The sequence below is a fragment of the Trematosphaeria pertusa genome (genome assembly GCF_010094035.1).
Source record: "Trematosphaeria pertusa strain CBS 122368 unplaced genomic scaffold BU26scaffold_21, whole genome shotgun sequence".
Taxonomy (NCBI): domain Eukaryota; kingdom Fungi; phylum Ascomycota; class Dothideomycetes; order Pleosporales; family Trematosphaeriaceae; genus Trematosphaeria; species Trematosphaeria pertusa.
This window is the reverse complement of record NW_022987232.1, coordinates 94,387-110,797: the sequence shown is the minus strand read 5'-3', so window position 1 is coordinate 110,797 and position 16,411 is coordinate 94,387. Positions and strand designations below refer to the sequence as shown.

Genomic DNA, 16,411 nt, shown 5'->3' with positions numbered 1-16,411 from the left:
CACCACGCGATGGACTCCACCGAAGCCGAGCTTGAGAGCTTCCGCCAGAAATGGAGGGAGGAAGTCTCTGCGAGGGCGAAGGGCAAGCAACCAGCAGCGGTCGCTCCGGCGAAGACGACGCAGGCGCCATCGAGTAGAGCTCATGCGCCGAAAAGCAATGCGCCTGAGGTGTCATCCCACGCGCGTCATCATAGTGTTGAAGAGCTGGACGAGGTAGAACCTCACAGGTATCGCGATCTTGGGGAGAGGCAGCATGGACGTAGACTGGATGAAACCGGCCCTCCTCCTGCTTCTTCGAGCCGGGAGCCGCGGTCAGCGCTGGAGCACTATGAAAGAGCCGTGGAGAAAGAAACTCAGGGGAGTTTGGGCGATAGTTTGAGATTGTACCGGAAAGCCTTCAAGGTGAGCCACCACGTGTTTAAGACTATCAATCAATAGGTATTAACTCGTCGCAGCTCGACTCCACAGTCCACGAGACCTACAAAGCAAAGCACTTCCCACCCTCCTCCTTCAAGCCCCCAGCACCCCTACCCAAACCCACCGACCCCAATCCCTCAAATGCCGCCGTCACAGTGCCCAATCCCGCCCACCACTCCCTCCACGGCCTCCCCCCATCCCTCCAATCCATGCTCGACGACTTCTCCAGCCTCTCTATCGAAGGACTCCCGCCGCCCACCGAGCTCTCCCCAGCGCCACCCTGCCCCATCTCCACCATCCCCGAGGAGCTCCTCGCCGAGATCCTCATCCACCTCGCCATCAAAGACCTCGCCTCCTTCGTGCGCCTCGCCCAAGTATGCAAGCGCCTCGCCTACCTCGTCGCCACCGAAGAGCGCGTCTGGAAGCGCATCGCGCTCGGCTCCGAGTACGGCTTCGCCGCCATGCACTACACGTGGGCCTGCCAGATCGACGGCAAGCCGCTCGGCGACGACGGCCAGGGCGGCTACCTACTCGGCTCCGACGACCCTGATCTCGACGACCCCATTGACGAACACGAAATCCCGCTACCTTCCCCAGCAGCCCTGACGCCCCTCCTCGTCCCCGCCGTCTACCCCACCTACCGCACGCTCTTCCAGCGCCGCCCGCGCATCCGCTTCAACGGCTGCTACATCTCGACCGTGAACTACACGCGCCCCGGCGCCTCCTCGCCGACAAGCGTGACCTGGAACTCGCCCATCCACATCGTGACCTACTACCGCTACCTGCGCTTCCTGCGGCCGGGGACCTGCATCTCGCTGCTGACGACCGTTGAGCCCGCCGACGTCGTGCCGTACCTGCACCCGGAGCACGTGCACAAGAACCACGGCGCGTTGCCCTCGGCGCCGATGAAAGATGCGCTGCTGGGCCGGTGGCGCCTCACGGGGCCCGAGATCCCAGGCCTGCCTCCCGGGCTGCAGCGTGAGGACGGCGCGGAGAAGGAAGGCGCGCTGGTTGTGGAGACGGCGGGCGTCACGCCGAAGTACATGTACAAGATGGTGCTGGGGCTGGGCAGTGCGGGGCGCGGCGGGCGGAATAATAAGCTGGTGTGGAAGGGGTATTGGAGCTATAACCGGTTGACGGATGACTGGGCGGAGTTTGGGCTGAAGAATGATAGGCCGTTTTACTGGAGCCGGGTTAAGAGCTACGGGATGGGGTTGGAGGGGAGCTAGCGGGTTGGCGGCGTAGAGCCTGCTAGACCGAGTTGTGCTCACAGTATCTGAATGATGAATATCTGAAGCAAATGCCACAATCAGCATAGCTGGGTTTACGCACATGTGTGAGTCGACGCTTTTCATTATAGTACCTCGCGCGGTGCCCGCGCAGATTCAGATTGTGGTATACATACACTCCACACATCATGCAAGCCTACTCTTCCCTCTACCGCCGCGGTATACCCCTTCCACGCCCCCTCATCCCCAGCGCCCTCTGCGCCGCACCAGGCGGGAGAGCCCTATTCGGCGCCTGCGGCTGCGCTGATTCTTGGTTCTCTGCAAACAATCATTAGCGCTCAGGTCTCGTATTCAAAGCGAGAAAGGAAGGGGAGGAGTCATACGTATCGTCTCATCCACGCTTAGAATCAAGCACGCCGCCTCCGTCGCCGCCTGTAGCGCGTTGATCTTGACGAGGCTAGGCTCCCAGACAAACTTCTCCATGTTATTCGCGATGCCTTCATTTACGAAGTCGACGCCCGCCCAGATGTTGCCCTTCTTGTGCTCGACCCGCAGGCGGTTGAGGATGTCTGTTGCGTCGATGCCCGCGTTGTCGCAGAGCTGCCTCGGTATCACTTCGAGCGCTTTGGCGAAGGCCTTGATGATGGGTTGCTTCTTGTCGCGGACGTTCTCGTCGGCGTATGCATGCAGATACGACGAGATCTCCATTTCGCAGGCTCCGCCTCCAGCCACAATACTTCTGTTCTTGATGGCGCGCTTGACGATCATAATGGCGTCGTGCAGGCTTCGCTCGACCTCGGCGATGAACTGCTCAGCGCCTCCACGGAGCACAAGCGTGCACGTCTTTGCCTCGGGGCAGCCCTCGAAGAAGTTGAAGCGCTCACCACCAATTTGTCGCTCTTCGAAGCGCTCGCAGGTTCCGAGGTGCCGGGGCTGGATGTCGGAGCAGGTGGACTGAATGCTGGCGCCTGTCGCTTTGCACACGCGCTCCATGTCATCGGATGCGACTCGTCCCGCGCAGAAGACATCTCTGTCAGCAAAGTACTGTGTCGCCAGATCGCCAATGGGAAGCTTGCTGAGCACGACCTTTGCGCCCGTCTTGTACAACGCCTCCATCTTGTTGAAGATGATCTGCCACTCTGCATCCACAATAGCCTGGTATTCTGACACCTGCTCAATCCGCACTTCCGCGTTGTCCTTCTCGCTCTTCAATTCTAGCTCCACATTCAAGCACACAATCTTAGGGTTCTTGAAGGCCTTGGGCTGCTGTTCGAAACCGGCGTACGAGAAGGTCTTCTTGAATGCAACGCCGTTGACGAAGAGCGAGTCTTGCAGAGCGCCGCCAGTTATCTTCTTGACGCCAATGAGCTTCTCGTTGAGGTCCTCCTGGTCTAGCGACAGCACGGCGTCGACCACCATCTTTGTGAAGAAGTCGGCGTTGCGGTGTATCAGCTTGCTGCTCATCGCAGTCGCAGCGAGTTTCTGGAGCGTCTCGCGCTGGTTGCCCTCGGCGGTTTCCACGGCGATCTCCATGACCTTATTCACGGCGATATTCGATGCTCTCCGCAGGCCCTTGATGATGGTCTGGCTGCTGACGCCCTGCTCCACGTAGTCCTTGATCTCCTTCAGTATCTCCCCTGCTAACACGACGACCGACGTTGTGCCGTCGCCCACTTCTGCGTCTTGCGAGCGCGCGATATCTGTGAGGATGCGGGCGGCGGGGTGGACGATGTCGAGGAGCTTCATCACGGTCGCGCCGTCGTTCGTAATCGTCTGCCTCCCGTTCTCGTCCACCAGCAGCAGGTCACCGCCATACGGGCCGAGCGTTCCTTTTATTGTTGACTGCACAGCCATGCAGGCATTGATGTTGGAGAGTACTTGTCCTCGGCCCTGCGACTGATCGGTACCTAGACGTCACTCACCGTCAGCGTGTGGCAGCTGTGTAGAAGCTTCGAAGCACCTACCTTCCTTCAAAACAACAATGGTCGGTGTTTGGCCGCCGAACGACATGGTGGCGGGGAGGAATTCAAAGAAAGACCTTCAAGAGCGCTGTTCAAAGACGCAGCAGAGAAAAGTGTCGGAAGAGGTTGGAATGGTATCGTGCAGAGCAGCTTCGGAGCTTGATCGATGGTCCCCGCAGGCGCCAGTCGCGTCGAGAAATTTGGAAGGCGCGCCCGGACCACCTTCCGAGCAGTTTCTCCGCCTCCGACGCTGGGACCAGCCTCACGGATGACGGACCCAGCTGCCTTCCTCCCATCTCGTTTCCATGGCTTGTGCTGCCCGTTGACGCCCCGCTGCTCCGTCCCGCTGAATTCTTTCCATCCCACTCTCCTTTATGCTCTCGTCCTGCGCTTCTTCTTTCGCCCTGGACCCCCTTCGTCGCCGTGTCTCATGATATCTAGCGCAAGCCGCCTGTCCTCGTGACCACATCTGGCCCATCTTAGAACGAATATCCCTCGAATCCTGTTCTTTAGCTTTGTAATATCCTATTGCATCTGTCAGTTCTGCTCTTTGGGGCATATTTGAGCGGCCCGCTTTCACCATGCCGGCCAAGACATTCACGAAGAAGGTGAGCCAAATGCGCATTGCTCTGATGAATCATGGCTCAATTCCGCAATAGCTCGCGCCTACGCCGACTTCAGACGACATCTATTCGCCTCGCAGAGGAGGTTCTAGAGATTCTGTGGTCAAGCAGCTTTCTATTCCTGAGACAATAACCGCTCTCGACAATTGCCCGCCGCTACTCCGGATTCCCTCTGAAATTCGCCGCGAGATCTTCAGAAAAATTCTCCCGTCTTCGACCAAGAGGTTCCTTCTCTACACCGACTGCGACACCACCGTTGTCAGCAAGAAATCGAACCGCAAATGCCGCCCGCATCCCGACAAGCTGACCCTCGACATCCTGCGCACCAACCGCCTCATCTACCACGAATGTCTCTCGATTCTGTACTCCGAAAATCTATTCCACTTCTATGCCTTCAACTATCTGCCTGTCCTGGATTTCATACGACATTTGAGTCCCGAAGCCAAGAGCCTAGTGCGGAAGGTCCGGCTTACGCCTCTGACGGATAATCAGGACGAAGAGCCAGCCAATCACAACGTCTTCTGCACTGTCATTCACGACTGCCTACCGGGTTTGAGCGAGCTGCAGGCCGATCCTTTGGTCTTTTTCTGAGCTGTTTGCAGAGCGACGTCAAGGGTGAACCTGGGAACCAGGCGTGGGCGAAAGACGATGGAATGCGCACTCAATATTCTATGCACCTATTCAATTTACGTTCGGGAACTTTCGACGGGCGAATGCATGGGTCGTGGGGTCCGATTGGTGACGATAGCAAGAGCTGGAATTATTGAACGCAGGTTTGGGGGCAGAATGAGTGCTGGGTCCACTAGGTCGGAGGGTCGGTCATCAATGCAGTTTAGCGCCGCCAGGGTCGCTATAGCCAAGGGTATCTAAGATCGACATTCTGACTGCCTCATCTAGTAGACTACTAGTCTACGTCCACGAGAGTATCCGAAGCTTACAGCGGACCTGTATACAGCATGCCAGGGCGAAAGAGGGGCATTTCGGTGTACAGACCGGCGTTCCTAGACATTCTAGAATTCTTTTGTGCTATATTGGGGGCGCGCACGGGGGTCGCATATACGAAGATACATATCGATACGCTAGATATCCATCTGTGGGCAAGAGAGTACTTCAATTTGTCCCACTAGTATCGGATGACTATCCGTGAGTCAGCGCTTACTTCCCTCCAAGCTGCTGGGTGCTGCATGGACCGTAGCTCCTCATCTGAACCGGGGTATATTTCAGCTGTGAAAAAAACCGATCCTGGAAACCTTCAGCGCATGCCGTGCCTTTCTCAGCTCGAAGTATTATCAGCGCACGACCAAGAGCCGCTCGAACTGGATTCGTGAATCGCCTTTCCGCTTGCATACAGGCCGATGACGCACACTGCAGCGCCTAGCCAGAAGATGCCTATGTTCAGCGCGGTCAAACACTTCTTCTTCCAGTTACTCGCGTATTGACCGTAGTTGAGGAATAGCCAGAACACGCCGCTCAGCCCGTAGGTAAACCTGATGCGCAGGGTGCACAGTCAGCCATCATCGTTCAGTAAGAGAATGGGCAAACATTCAAGTTCTGAGACGGCCAGAATCTGATTCCAACAATGCTCCCAGAAGAAGAAGAAGAAGAGCGCGTAGTGAAAGCCGGCTTACCATGACGCGAAGAGCGAGGAGATGAGCGCGAGCAGGTCGTTAAAGTTTGGAATCGACTCGGCGATGATCCAGGCGATGAGCCAGAAGGTCAAAGTGATGGCGGCCCAAGTGCCGATGGACAGCAGTGTACGCTGTTGCATGTGCTTCGTACCGCGGAAGATACGCACGTATACGTATTTGGAGGCTACATGGCCGTATATTACGCCAGCGAGGAGGATCTGAGTCGCTGTCAGGAGGTTCTCGTTCTGTAAGTAAGGAGGGGAGAGACTTACGGTCGGCAGGGCAATCCCATACGCGACCTTCATAACCACGGGGCTCGTGCTGCTCAGCGCGGGGCTCGAGACGCTGGATCCTGTGTATCGATACACGACTATGGCTACTACGACGTACATGCTGACGTCGATGGATTGCAGCAGGTACAGCGCCTTGGGGAACTCGGTCGGATCGCGGAACTCGCTGATGAAGGAGAAGAAGGCGACGTGCCCGGCGTATGCGAAGATGATGTTGCTGACGCTGAGGAAGGCCTTGGGGAAGGCGGTTGTTGTCGTTGCCTGGAGATGCAGGTTTGGCGCTGGGTCGACGCCGACGCCGATCATGGTGATGAAGACTGCGCCGGTGATGGAGCCGAATGCTGGGTAAGTGTCGCTGTTAGCATCCGTGGGCGGAGTGGGATAGCGAGGGCTTACATGCGATACTCAGATATGAGACCTTCTTCAGTGTTCGGGGCAGCGTGCAGATCCACAGCACGATGAGTCCAATGACGCCCCAGACGATAGAGCATGTTGCATGCCCCGTAATGGCATTCATCGCGATGGTGAAGGTTAAGATATGGCTTCCCATGGTAAAAATGAGGAAAATAGTCTGCGCTGCGCCGCCGACTTCGCGGCCTACAGGCCCGCACAAGACTTCGCCCGCATCGGCCAGATTGTGCACCTTCAAGCAATCAGCATCTCACGCGCTCTATAGTCCTGGAGGGAGGCTCACATGCGGATACGCCAGCTTAAACTGCCCCAGCACAAATCCCGTATACGTCGCCAGCACACCCAACCCCACAATAAGAATTATCCCCGGCACCATCCCGATACTCGCCAGCACCGACGGCAGCGACAGGATCCCGAGCGAGATCGTCTCCGCGATCATGATAAAGGCCGCTTGCCACCATCGCAGCGTCCGATACTTGACCTCCGCGCCCTCTTCGTCCCCGAACGGATCCTCTTTGTTGGCCCATGAGCTGCGTCGGCGAGCTTCTTGGTAGGAGGGGCGGTGTTCTCGCCGGCGTTCTTCTTGCTTCTCTGGGTCGCGAGCAGCGTGGCCGTTTGTTCCGTTCGTGTATTCGCTGTCGTACGAGGGCTTGTGGGTGGAGTCGTCTGTTGCGGGGGCCGCGGGCGCGTTTGAGGGTTGCATTCCTCGACGGGGCGGTGAGTTCTCTCGCATTGTCGGACGCATTATCTTTTTCTTCGGTAGCTACTCGGCGGAGATAGATGCCACAGAAGCCCACACAGTAGCGAAACTCAGGGCAAGGAGCAATGACAACTCCTGTTAGTCTGCTAACCGCGGGGAGAGCAGCAGCAGCTCCATGATAACCATCCAGATCCTTCGTCGTCGATATGCACCACGTGCACGGTTCTCCGACAGACGTCATTGGCATGTTGGTCCCTCACTGTAGCCTCTCATACCTCGCGCTTTTGGGGACCGATACGTAATGAAGCGTCGGTTATGCTGTGAGAGGCGAAGCTTTGGCGATCTGCACGCCTAAAGCTTGTTGGAGGAATGGCGGGCATGGCGGAGACGTAAGGCGTCCCACATGGTTATTCTAGCTCCCATGATGAGTTGTAACACCGGCATTGTGATTGTTGATCGTTGAGGTGGGCGAAGGATGAAGAATGACGTCATACGTATGGAAGGATTAGAACCACATCCGTTCAGCGATCGACCACCAAACTGAAAGCATACAAACCGAAGAAAATATTGTCGACGCGACTTCAAGATCTCCATTCTCCGATCCCCTCCTATCGTGCGACTTTAATCCAGCTAAGCTTTGCTCCCTCGACAGGATCCGTCTCAGCCCCCTCCTCAATACAGCGTATACGTGTCCGCTTTCCAATCTTCTTTCAACAGCTCTCCGTACATGATGCCATGGACATAGACCTCCCCTACTAGAGTGTACCCCCCTTCCGCCCTCGCCCTCAAGACGTATGGCGTCTTCCCTCCCAGGATCACAACAACAACATCTCCGTTAATAGCGCCAGCGGGAGCCAGTCCGACGTAGCCTGTTCGGGATCGGAAGGGGCGCCGTGAATGAAGGTTCTTGAACTGCTCCATATAGACAGTCAATAGACGTTCGAAGCTGGTGTTTTCCGAAGAAGCCGGCTGGACGGTTGTCGCCTGGGGACCAAACTTTTGAACAAGCGCAGCCCAGAGTGCTACGGAGGCACTTTGCAGCTCAGGAGTTGTGGCTACTAAACGGTCCGCTATCGCGATTCGCGAGGTTGCCGCCGCCTTTTCGTCTTCTTGGATGCGCGGCGATTCCTCGCACAATGTCCAGATTTCCGCCAAATAGGACATTATATCTCCGGGTTCTAGAGTGCTCATCCAATCCGGATCCCACAAATTCCCTACTTTTTCGACGAAGTCGACAAAGACGACCTTCAATGTAAGAGCCCTTGGGCTGGGGAAGCAGACTTCCTGCTCCGCAAGGGTGTCTCCAGATGCCGAGAACGAGCTGAACCAGGGAGACTTCGCGCATGGCCGACGGATCGGCGTATCCCAGTCTGGTGCCCAACTGCTCATTTCGCGGTCTCTTATCTTCCGAGGGAACTGGCAGTACGAGAGTATGTCGATTTCGCCCTTCTGGAGTAGTTTGCGAGTCAACTCTTCATAGACCTCTTCAGAGCCCTTGGAATAATCGGGAAACCCTTCGAAATCTGCCGCATCTGTGGCAAGGCCCAACACCGAAAATACTCTATCTCTGGCGTCTGTGCAGTCGGGATGGTTGTAATCGATTTCCAGCACGAGAGAGGTAACCAGGACACGGAAGAGGCTGTCACTTCTGGACGGGTCTGAATTATGGTGGCGACTCCGACGCGTGGTGATGGCCATGACGAAGCTCAGTGCTGAGGAACTATAGCTCCTCTCCATTGTTTCTAGGCCGCACGGTATTTTCTCGCTTCGAAAGACGTGGTCGTGAATTTGACCCTGGAGTTTGAACAAAGACTGAACCGCGTTTGCCAAGTGTGCAGCCGATAGCATTGCGCTACCGCAGAGGACGTACAGATCCTTTGCAACGGCGAATTCCTGTATAACCCAGAGTCTCCGCCAATAGCTTCTCTTGCAGAAATCGTCGAATGCTTTTGGGATCCAGGTAAGCTCTTCATCCCTTGCGTACGATGCCAGGAGTGCTGAGTGGTCTGCCGACTCATCTGAGACTAGGTCGAGCTCCCTCAGCCGGCTCATCAAAGCATCGCTGTTATCCGCTGCAGGCCCAAGCCAAGCAATAACACGGGTCGCATCGCTGTATATCTCCTTCATCTGCTGGACCTGATCGGACTTCTCCGCATCATCGCCCTGGTTGATGCACAACTGGTCACACCAGAGCACTCGGGTTGGCGTATGGTCCCGCAGGGCTCGAAGTGCCTCTTCAAGATTGACCCCGGCTTCAACTAGGCCGCCGTCCACGTAAATCGGACGTGTGTCGCTGCTGCTTCCCCAAGTGTAGGAGAGTGCCGTATAGTCGGGGAAGTTGCTTCGGCGCGCATGCTCCAATTCGCATTCGACATGTCGAGCAGTGTCCGTCGCATCGGTATCCTTCAGTCGTATGAGACGGATTTCGTCTTGTGCGCGGAGCGGTTGGTATATGATACCGAGCGGGCTGGCCATCGGTACTGCGATTCTTGACTAGCCTCAAGATTTCGCGTTTAAAGAGATGGAAGAAAGAGAAACAGGTATTTGAAGTCTAGTGGCGACTCTCATCTATCTTAAGCGCCGGAACCCAGGTGCCTGCGCAGGCCGAGCGACGATACGAGAGTTGTGGCTTCGCTGCATCTATGCCCAGCACAGCCTCGCGATGCGACCTCAGCTACCCTTGGCATTGCTGCATTCTACGTAGTGAAGCCAAGCACGAGTAGCTTACGACTCGTATTTCCGGGAGCTGGGCAAGGACATGCATAATTAGCTCTCGCGGGGAACCTGCACTAATTCGTATGCGTCTATAGGCCTACGGGTGCCTTTTGCCCGTGGCGACCACAGAAAGTATTCTCTCTATCGGCTTGTTCCTTAGCCTTGCTTCTCAACGTGTCTTACTCCATCTCGCTCTTTCTTTGGATTGGACGCCGGTCGTCTTGTAACACACTGCGATTTTCTTCTCAGTTCGAATTGATTGTCCTTCTTCTATCCGATTCGTCTTGTTTGTCTCCACCTTAACAAGCCCCCTGCTTTGGTATATAAGGCACGCAATAGACCGCCGGTCAAGCGGTACCGCCATCATCTCACTCCAGCACAGAACTTAGCAGCCCGGCTTCGTCTATTCGAACGCGACAAGTCTTTCCCATGCCAGCCAACAAGAGGAAGAGAAATTCACGCACGATCATTCTTGGAACGAAGCTGGCAAAGCTCGAAGTCGGACCAGAGAAAAGTCCCATATTCGTCCACGAAGACCTCTTCTGTTCCCGGTCGGTAGCACTCAAAAAGCTATTCCAGAAATGCCGTAAACCTTTCAGCGCTGATGACGAATGCGCGGTCTGCACCGAAGGCCTCGACCCAGAGAAGCGAGTCATCCTGCACTGCAAGGCGTGCGGCAAAAACATCCACGAGGAATGCATTGAGGACTGGTGGAAGACCACAGCAAAGACTTGTCCAATGTGCCGAGCGAAATGGACCAAGGAGGAACAGGACGTCATGCAGACTGCTCAGTTTCCAGAGTTGGACCCCACTGCATTCAATCTCTATGTCCGATGGGTGAATCAAGACGCCGCGTTTCAGGAGTGGGACGAAAAAGAGGAGACGATAGATGACAGGGTGCTGTTACTGTTCAAAGCCTATAGTGTTGGCGACAAGCTCGTGGACTGTTCATTCCAGACTGCAGTGCAAATGCAGATCATCGAAGACGTCAAACGGAGTAGACGATGCATCGGTTTCGAGGTACTGGATTATGTCTACGGCCTGGAGGATCCGATTACACGTGACCTTCTCCAGTACTTTGTCGTTGATGTCTTTGTGGTGAAGGCCGGTATTAGCGATCCGTACTTGGTGCCGTTGCAGGAAAAACCTTGGGCTATGGAATTCTTGATTCGCTTCGCCGAAGGGCTGGTGGAACAACACTCTGGGAAACGGCCGCAGTCGTTTGACGATATTGTTTGGCTCTGGCATGACAGTGACTCTGAGCAGAGCGATGAGGATGGAATCGAAACTGAGAGCGATAGTGAGAGGGATGCGGAGAGCGACACACAGAGTGATGCATGAAGGGGAGGTCTTGTCCATGGTGGAATGCAAATGCTGGTAGAGGAAAATGAACGGCTGTCTCTTCGATACATCTATCACACATGTTCTCCTTTCATCTGTACAGCTTCCTAGAGCTTCGTCGCGGTGTGTAAGAGTCCCAAGGATGATAATTCCTGAGAGACGAAAAGGGGTGGAGCTATCAGAACGGTGATTAATTAGTTAGTGGTATTGCCCAATCAAGTATAGCGCCGACCGCGAAACGTGAAGCGGGGCTCCGACGAAACCATGAATGTAATCATCTCTCCCTTTACGTGCCGAAGTATTTATATGCCTCTAAAACGCAGACCCGCATGACCGACTTTATTGTTCCCGGTTGTCGAACGCTGAAATGGCCAATATCTGCACGCTCCCGGGTCGGCATCTCCGTTACGCCCGGCGACGGAGTCGGGCACGGAACGGCTGCGCAGCTGCAATGGGAAGCTGAGATAGAGTGTATCACACAGGGAGAAAGATTAGGAAGGGGTTTTCTGACTAGTTGGAGGCGCTCGTGTGATTCCTCGTGCGGGCTACGCGTCGAACCCCTTCCGCCAAGGATGAAATGCGACCGCCCAGTTCTGACGGCTACATGAAGAGATGGAGAACGGCACGGCTCAATATGGACGAAGAAAAAGACAGAAGTGGGAACTGGGGCGTTACCGAAGGACCTACTGGATTTGGAGATCAAGTATGGTGAGCTTGTGATAGACGGACCGGTGGAGGGTGCACGAGGAGGAATATTCGATTTCGGGACTGTTCAGCACGCGGCACCTTTGTGGCGGGGGACGTGAGTGGATGGCTGGATCGCGGTGGACGGAGGTATGGGCTACGATCTAGAAGAGAAGTGTGCATGGCGTCCGACTCTCGCATCTTGGAATGCGGAAGTGCGTGGGTTTTCGGAATACCGACGCCACTTTGCCGCTGCGAAACTGGACATCGGATCTTTTGCTGAGGTTTCGTTTGCCACCCTAAGGGCACCAATTTGCCTCATTAACGCTACTTGAACGACTTCAGCGACTTCAGCCACCCCTATGACGCAACACCTCTGCAATGACAGGGGAGACAGTGGGCGCCTGCTCTGTTGACCTTCACCCCAACGCGTATGCCTCCAACCGGACAGGGGGGCATGTTTCACTGCAAGCTGAAAAGCTACGCATTAATCAGGTACCTTCGTGCCTTCGCTTTGAATCGAGGCGGAGCCTTTAGTGGAGTAAGTGAGGGCGGAGGAGCGCGTCGCGCGTGATTTTGCGTGGCGCCCCACATTTGCCTCTCCTGTCCCTTTCACTAACAGCCTAATTCGTGACCTTGTACCTAATACCTCTGCGAAATCTCTGCGTCCTCGTCCAAGGCCAACACAACGCCTCGGCAAAGTGACGATGAGCACCCGCAAAGATCCAGGTGTGCTCAGCGAGAAGCTGATCACGTAAGTACCACTGATAATATGGGAAAGCTTGCAATATGGCTAAGGTAACATCGCCAGATACCGCGGCGTGATTCAGATTCACGTAGGAGAGGGCGAGTACCGAGAATCATTCGATGTCCACGAGGCGCTCATCACCGCACGGTCTATCTTCTTCAAGAACGCGCTGTCAGGCAACTGGAAAGAAGCACAAGAGCGAGTCGTGAACCTTCCTGAAGACGATCCAGCTATTTTCGCCATCTATGTCCATTCCATCTACAATGGCGAGCTTCCGACCACGCCGGATTCGGAGACACTCAACCTCAGCCCAGATTGGGAGAATAGAGGCATCTGCAAATTCTACGTTCTAGCGGAGAAACTACAAGACATAGGGGCTAAGAACAGCGCCATCGACGCCCTTATTGCGAGATCCAAAGTTAAAGATGATCATGGCGTCGGCCGCGCACCTGCACCCGGTAGCGTTAAGGTCATCTACAATGGCACGACTGCAGGATCGTCCGCCCGGAAGCTGCTGGTAGATTTCTATGCTCATCGGGCTTCTCTTTCCTATATGGCCGAGGCCGAAGCCGAATTACCTGAAGACTTCAAGCACGATCTCTTGATCAAAATGTTCGCGCTACGGAAACCCGGCCTGGAGGACCCTACCCGAGCCACCAACACGGAGTACCATGAGAAGAACAACAACACGGGGTAGTCCTGCCGGAAGAACGTGTTGAGCTCAACCGGGAACGGCAACAAGACAACTATAATTGCAGGTGCAACCACTCTTGTATTGTGAGATATGTGGGGAGACGGCTTGATATGGTCCTCATGCTAGGCATTTGATTCCTTGAGGGGAGACTTGGGCAGGTTGAGTGATTGGCATTCTCAGCTCTCTTAATCTTCGATTATTGGATGCACCGATTAAGCTATCTCTTTCGTGCGCTTCTGTGATTCTCACCAAATCTGATTTTCATACTACATACTTTTGCACCCGCATGAAGGCGCAGAAGCGAGCGTGCGAAAGGTTTTAGCTTTCACCGCAGTGAAAGAACGCCAAATGACAACAGTGCGTAGCCCCACTCTAATCAAGGCCTTCGACATCTCTCAAATTCTCGTCTTCACCCTCCAGCCTACATCACCCTCTCCCTCTACGGTCCCGAGCACTCAACAAGATGAGTCTCTTCGGTAACTCCGGATCTAACCGCCCACTTCCCTTCAGGTCGGCAACGCCACCGCAACCGACGCCTACAAACAACGCTGGCGGACTCTCCGGTGGTCCGAAACTATCTACGGGCACTGCGAAATCTCCCGCCACCTCGCTGTTCGGCGCTAGCGCGTCTGCTGGTGCAGGTCAGCCTGTGGCTCGAACTGGCTTGTTCGACTTCACAAACAGCCAAGCGACCCCGAAGGCCTGTTCGGAGTGTACTCCAGTGCCCGATAAGAGGGTGTCTCACGTGCTTGCTCACAGCTTCGGTTCCGCCATCGTCACGATATGTGTCGGTGAAGGAGAGCGACAGCAGAACTTCGCCGTACACAAGAACGTCATCTGCGCCCGCTCCGGATTCCTCAAGGATGCTACGGCCAAGGAAACACTCCAACTCCCCGATCAGGATCCGCGCGCTTTCAACCTCTACATGCAGCTACTGTACACCGATCGCCTTCCTTGCAAGCCCGTCGATGCGGCCAACTGCGATGAATACACCCTGCTGTGCAAGCTCTATATCCTTGTCAAAAAGCTCCAGGATGTCCCCGCGAAGAACGCCGCCTTGGACGCTTTGCTCGCGAAGTCACGAGAAGCTGATCCCGACAACAAACCGTGTCTGCCATCAAGCGAACACCTCCGGATCATCTACAACGGAACATCGGGAACTTGCGGGGCACGCCGCTTGATGGTCGACCTCTACACTTTCCGCGCGACGGGGCAGTGGATGACTAGCCAGGGCGGCTCTTTCCCGCAGGAGTTCATGGCTGACTTGGCTATGAGCATGGTCGATCGTCGGGCCCCTCCTCCAGATTTCACCAAGTATAGTCCGGTTGGGCACTATCATGAGGGGAAGGGGGATGATGCTGGGGTTGGGAGTGCCTGAGGCCTCTGTTATGCTCGTACTTTGTGCGCTTCACTGTGGTCCCCTGGGGCTCGCGAGAAGTTTCCACATACGAGGAAGGAATATGTGGCGGTTATCCAACGGTATTAGGTTAAGAAAGGCTGGCGATCTTGCTACCGCGGTTGGACTACTCACTAGGTGAATAACAAGCGTCCAGTTATCCACCCTTCCTTCCATGTTAGAAGCCAGTCCTTCATAGTTCAATGCTACCTCAATACATTCCCTCATACTATCACATACTTGAGCATTCGTTGACAAGCTCTCGGTGTGACACATCAATATGTGCCGTGCTTCACCGCGTTGGACTGCGAAATATTTAAAACCACCCTTCTTCCCTTTACTCTACCGAACACACTAAAAGCTCATACATTAGCAACTATGGACCACTCAAGATGCTTCATGCACCCTAGGGATATTCGCGTCCCCAAAGACGAAACTTTCGAGTAAGCAACTCCAAACTCCACGCATCACTACCCCCAGAGCTCCGTACTAACAACGTCCTTGCAGCGTCAACAAACTTATAACAGTCCATGTCGGGAACGACCCCGAAACTCGAAAGACTTTCAACATTTGCGAGGACCTGATATGCGCCCGCTCCGACTTCTTCCGCAAAGCGCTCAATGGACCATGGATAGAGTCGCAGGAAAAGGTCATTCACCTTCCCGACGATGATCCGGAGCTCTTTGCACACTACGTGCAGCTACTGTGTACACGCACCGTCCCCATAAAAGAGCCTCCAGACTCCCCTCCAGAACGTCTGGTCCCTGGGGGCATCGCGCTCGCTAAACTCTACGTCCTCGCCGACAAGTTCCAGGACAACTCGTCGAAGAACGCTATAATGGACACCATGCTCTGTAAAGTGCGCACGGTGGACGCGGAAGGCCTGGCATGGATGCCAGGAACAGATATCATCCGCATCATCTATGACGGGACAGGTGGAGACTGTGCTGCGAGATGGTTCCTTGTCGATTTGGCTGTTCAAAGAATGCGGCCGGGATATCTCACACGGTTTAAGGAGCAGTTTCCCAAGGAGTTTCTGTTTGACGTTGCGCTGTCGCTGATGTACGGGCCCCCGAAGGTGAGGAAGTGGTGGGAGGATGTGAAGTATTGTGATGCGAGGCGGTATCATGAGGAGGAGCGGGAAGACAAGGGGGAGAGGGCTGGTGCGCTGGAGGGTGGCGAGAACAAGGCGGATAACATACGTGGAGAAGGTGGCCATGATGAAAGCGATAGCGACGAAAGTGATAGCGATGTAAGTGATAGCGATGTAAGTGATAGCGATGAAGGAGGTGGCGATGAAGCTACATAACCTCACATCTGAGAACCCGTTATCTGTTGAGTATCACTAATTCACTCTTCCACGCCGAATCAGGTGAAGCGCGCTTTCTTAGTGTCACGCTAACGCCCACCTCACTGAGATATTCTTCGCGCAAATTGGAATTTAGTGATTTACTCCAACAACCAAACGCCACTGTGGAACGTCATCGGAACATCATGACGTCTACAAATACTACCCGAGCGCTTAGGGGCGGCGGCGTAAGGTGAGGAAGGCGCTGAGATGAACAAAATTACAA

The 16,411-nt window shown here is 55.0% G+C and overlaps 8 protein-coding genes across 8 annotated transcripts; 5 read left to right on the top strand and 3 right to left on the bottom strand.

Moving 5' to 3' along the window:
- Nucleotides 1-9: 9 nt before the first annotated feature.
- On the top strand, nt 10-1,646 carry BU26DRAFT_439281 (uncharacterized protein; the record flags this gene model as incomplete). Its single annotated transcript, XM_033824335.1, has 2 exons — nt 10-402; nt 456-1,646. 2 exons carry the CDS (start codon nt 10-12, stop codon nt 1,644-1,646), a joined length of 1,584 nt encoding a protein of 527 aa, XP_033676970.1.
- Nucleotides 1,647-1,730: 84 nt separating this feature from the next.
- Nucleotides 1,731-3,932, bottom strand: BU26DRAFT_524606 (t-complex protein-like protein 1). Its single transcript, XM_033830325.1, has 3 exons — nt 3,611-3,932; nt 2,030-3,553; nt 1,731-1,964 (listed from the first exon to the last, which is right to left on the bottom strand). Exons 1-3 carry the CDS (start codon nt 3,654-3,656, stop codon nt 1,855-1,857), a joined length of 1,680 nt encoding a protein of 559 aa, XP_033676969.1. The 5' UTR covers nt 3,657-3,932; the 3' UTR covers nt 1,731-1,854.
- Nucleotides 3,883-4,821, top strand: BU26DRAFT_495156 (uncharacterized protein; the record flags this gene model as incomplete). The annotated part of the gene is made up of 2 exons (XM_033826209.1): nt 3,883-4,215; nt 4,267-4,821. Exons 1-2 carry the CDS (start codon nt 4,189-4,191, stop codon nt 4,819-4,821), a joined length of 582 nt encoding a protein of 193 aa, XP_033676968.1. The 5' UTR covers nt 3,883-4,188.
- A 682-nt stretch (nt 4,822-5,503) lies between these two features.
- On the bottom strand, nt 5,504-7,262 carry BU26DRAFT_544100 (uncharacterized protein; the record flags this gene model as incomplete). Its single annotated transcript, XM_033831720.1, has 5 exons — nt 5,504-5,717; nt 5,859-6,076; nt 6,131-6,489; nt 6,545-6,791; nt 6,843-7,262. The coding sequence occupies 5 exons, from the start codon at nt 7,260-7,262 to the stop codon at nt 5,504-5,506; spliced, it is 1,458 nt and encodes a 485-aa protein (XP_033676967.1).
- Nucleotides 7,263-7,967: 705 nt separating this feature from the next.
- BU26DRAFT_407625 (HET-domain-containing protein) lies at nt 7,968-9,626 on the bottom strand (the record flags this gene model as incomplete). Its single annotated transcript, XM_033822884.1, has 1 exon — nt 7,968-9,626. A coding segment is annotated over one exon (1,659 nt), but the record flags the coding sequence as incomplete, so codon positions are not given.
- Nucleotides 9,627-10,445: 819 nt separating this feature from the next.
- Nucleotides 10,446-10,961, top strand: BU26DRAFT_387981 (uncharacterized protein; the record flags this gene model as incomplete). The annotated part of the gene is made up of 1 exon (XM_033822671.1): nt 10,446-10,961. A coding segment is annotated over one exon (516 nt), but the record flags the coding sequence as incomplete, so codon positions are not given.
- Nucleotides 10,962-12,706: 1,745 nt separating this feature from the next.
- BU26DRAFT_555695 (uncharacterized protein) lies at nt 12,707-13,444 on the top strand (the record flags this gene model as incomplete). The annotated part of the gene is made up of 2 exons (XM_033832337.1): nt 12,707-12,753; nt 12,811-13,444. The coding sequence occupies 2 exons, from the start codon at nt 12,707-12,709 to the stop codon at nt 13,442-13,444; spliced, it is 681 nt and encodes a 226-aa protein (XP_033676964.1).
- Nucleotides 13,445-14,174: 730 nt separating this feature from the next.
- Nucleotides 14,175-14,711, top strand: BU26DRAFT_389162 (uncharacterized protein; the record flags this gene model as incomplete). Its single annotated transcript, XM_033822679.1, has 1 exon — nt 14,175-14,711. A coding segment is annotated over one exon (537 nt), but the record flags the coding sequence as incomplete, so codon positions are not given.
- Between the last annotated feature and the right edge of the window lie 1,700 nt (nt 14,712-16,411).

Bases quoted from the DNA above. Each gene is read 5' to 3' on its own strand.
- BU26DRAFT_524606 (XM_033830325.1), bottom strand. From the start codon at position 3,656: ATGTCGTTCGGCGGCCAAACACCGACCATTGTTGTTTTGAAGGAAG. The intron at 3,554-3,610 runs GTAGGTGCTTCG...AGTGACGTCTAG, and splicing joins CATTGTTGTTTTGAAGGAAG to GTACCGATCAGTCGCAGGGC. The intron at 1,965-2,029 runs GTATGACTCCTC...GATTGTTTGCAG, and splicing joins AAGCGTGGATGAGACGATAC to AGAACCAAGAATCAGCGCAG.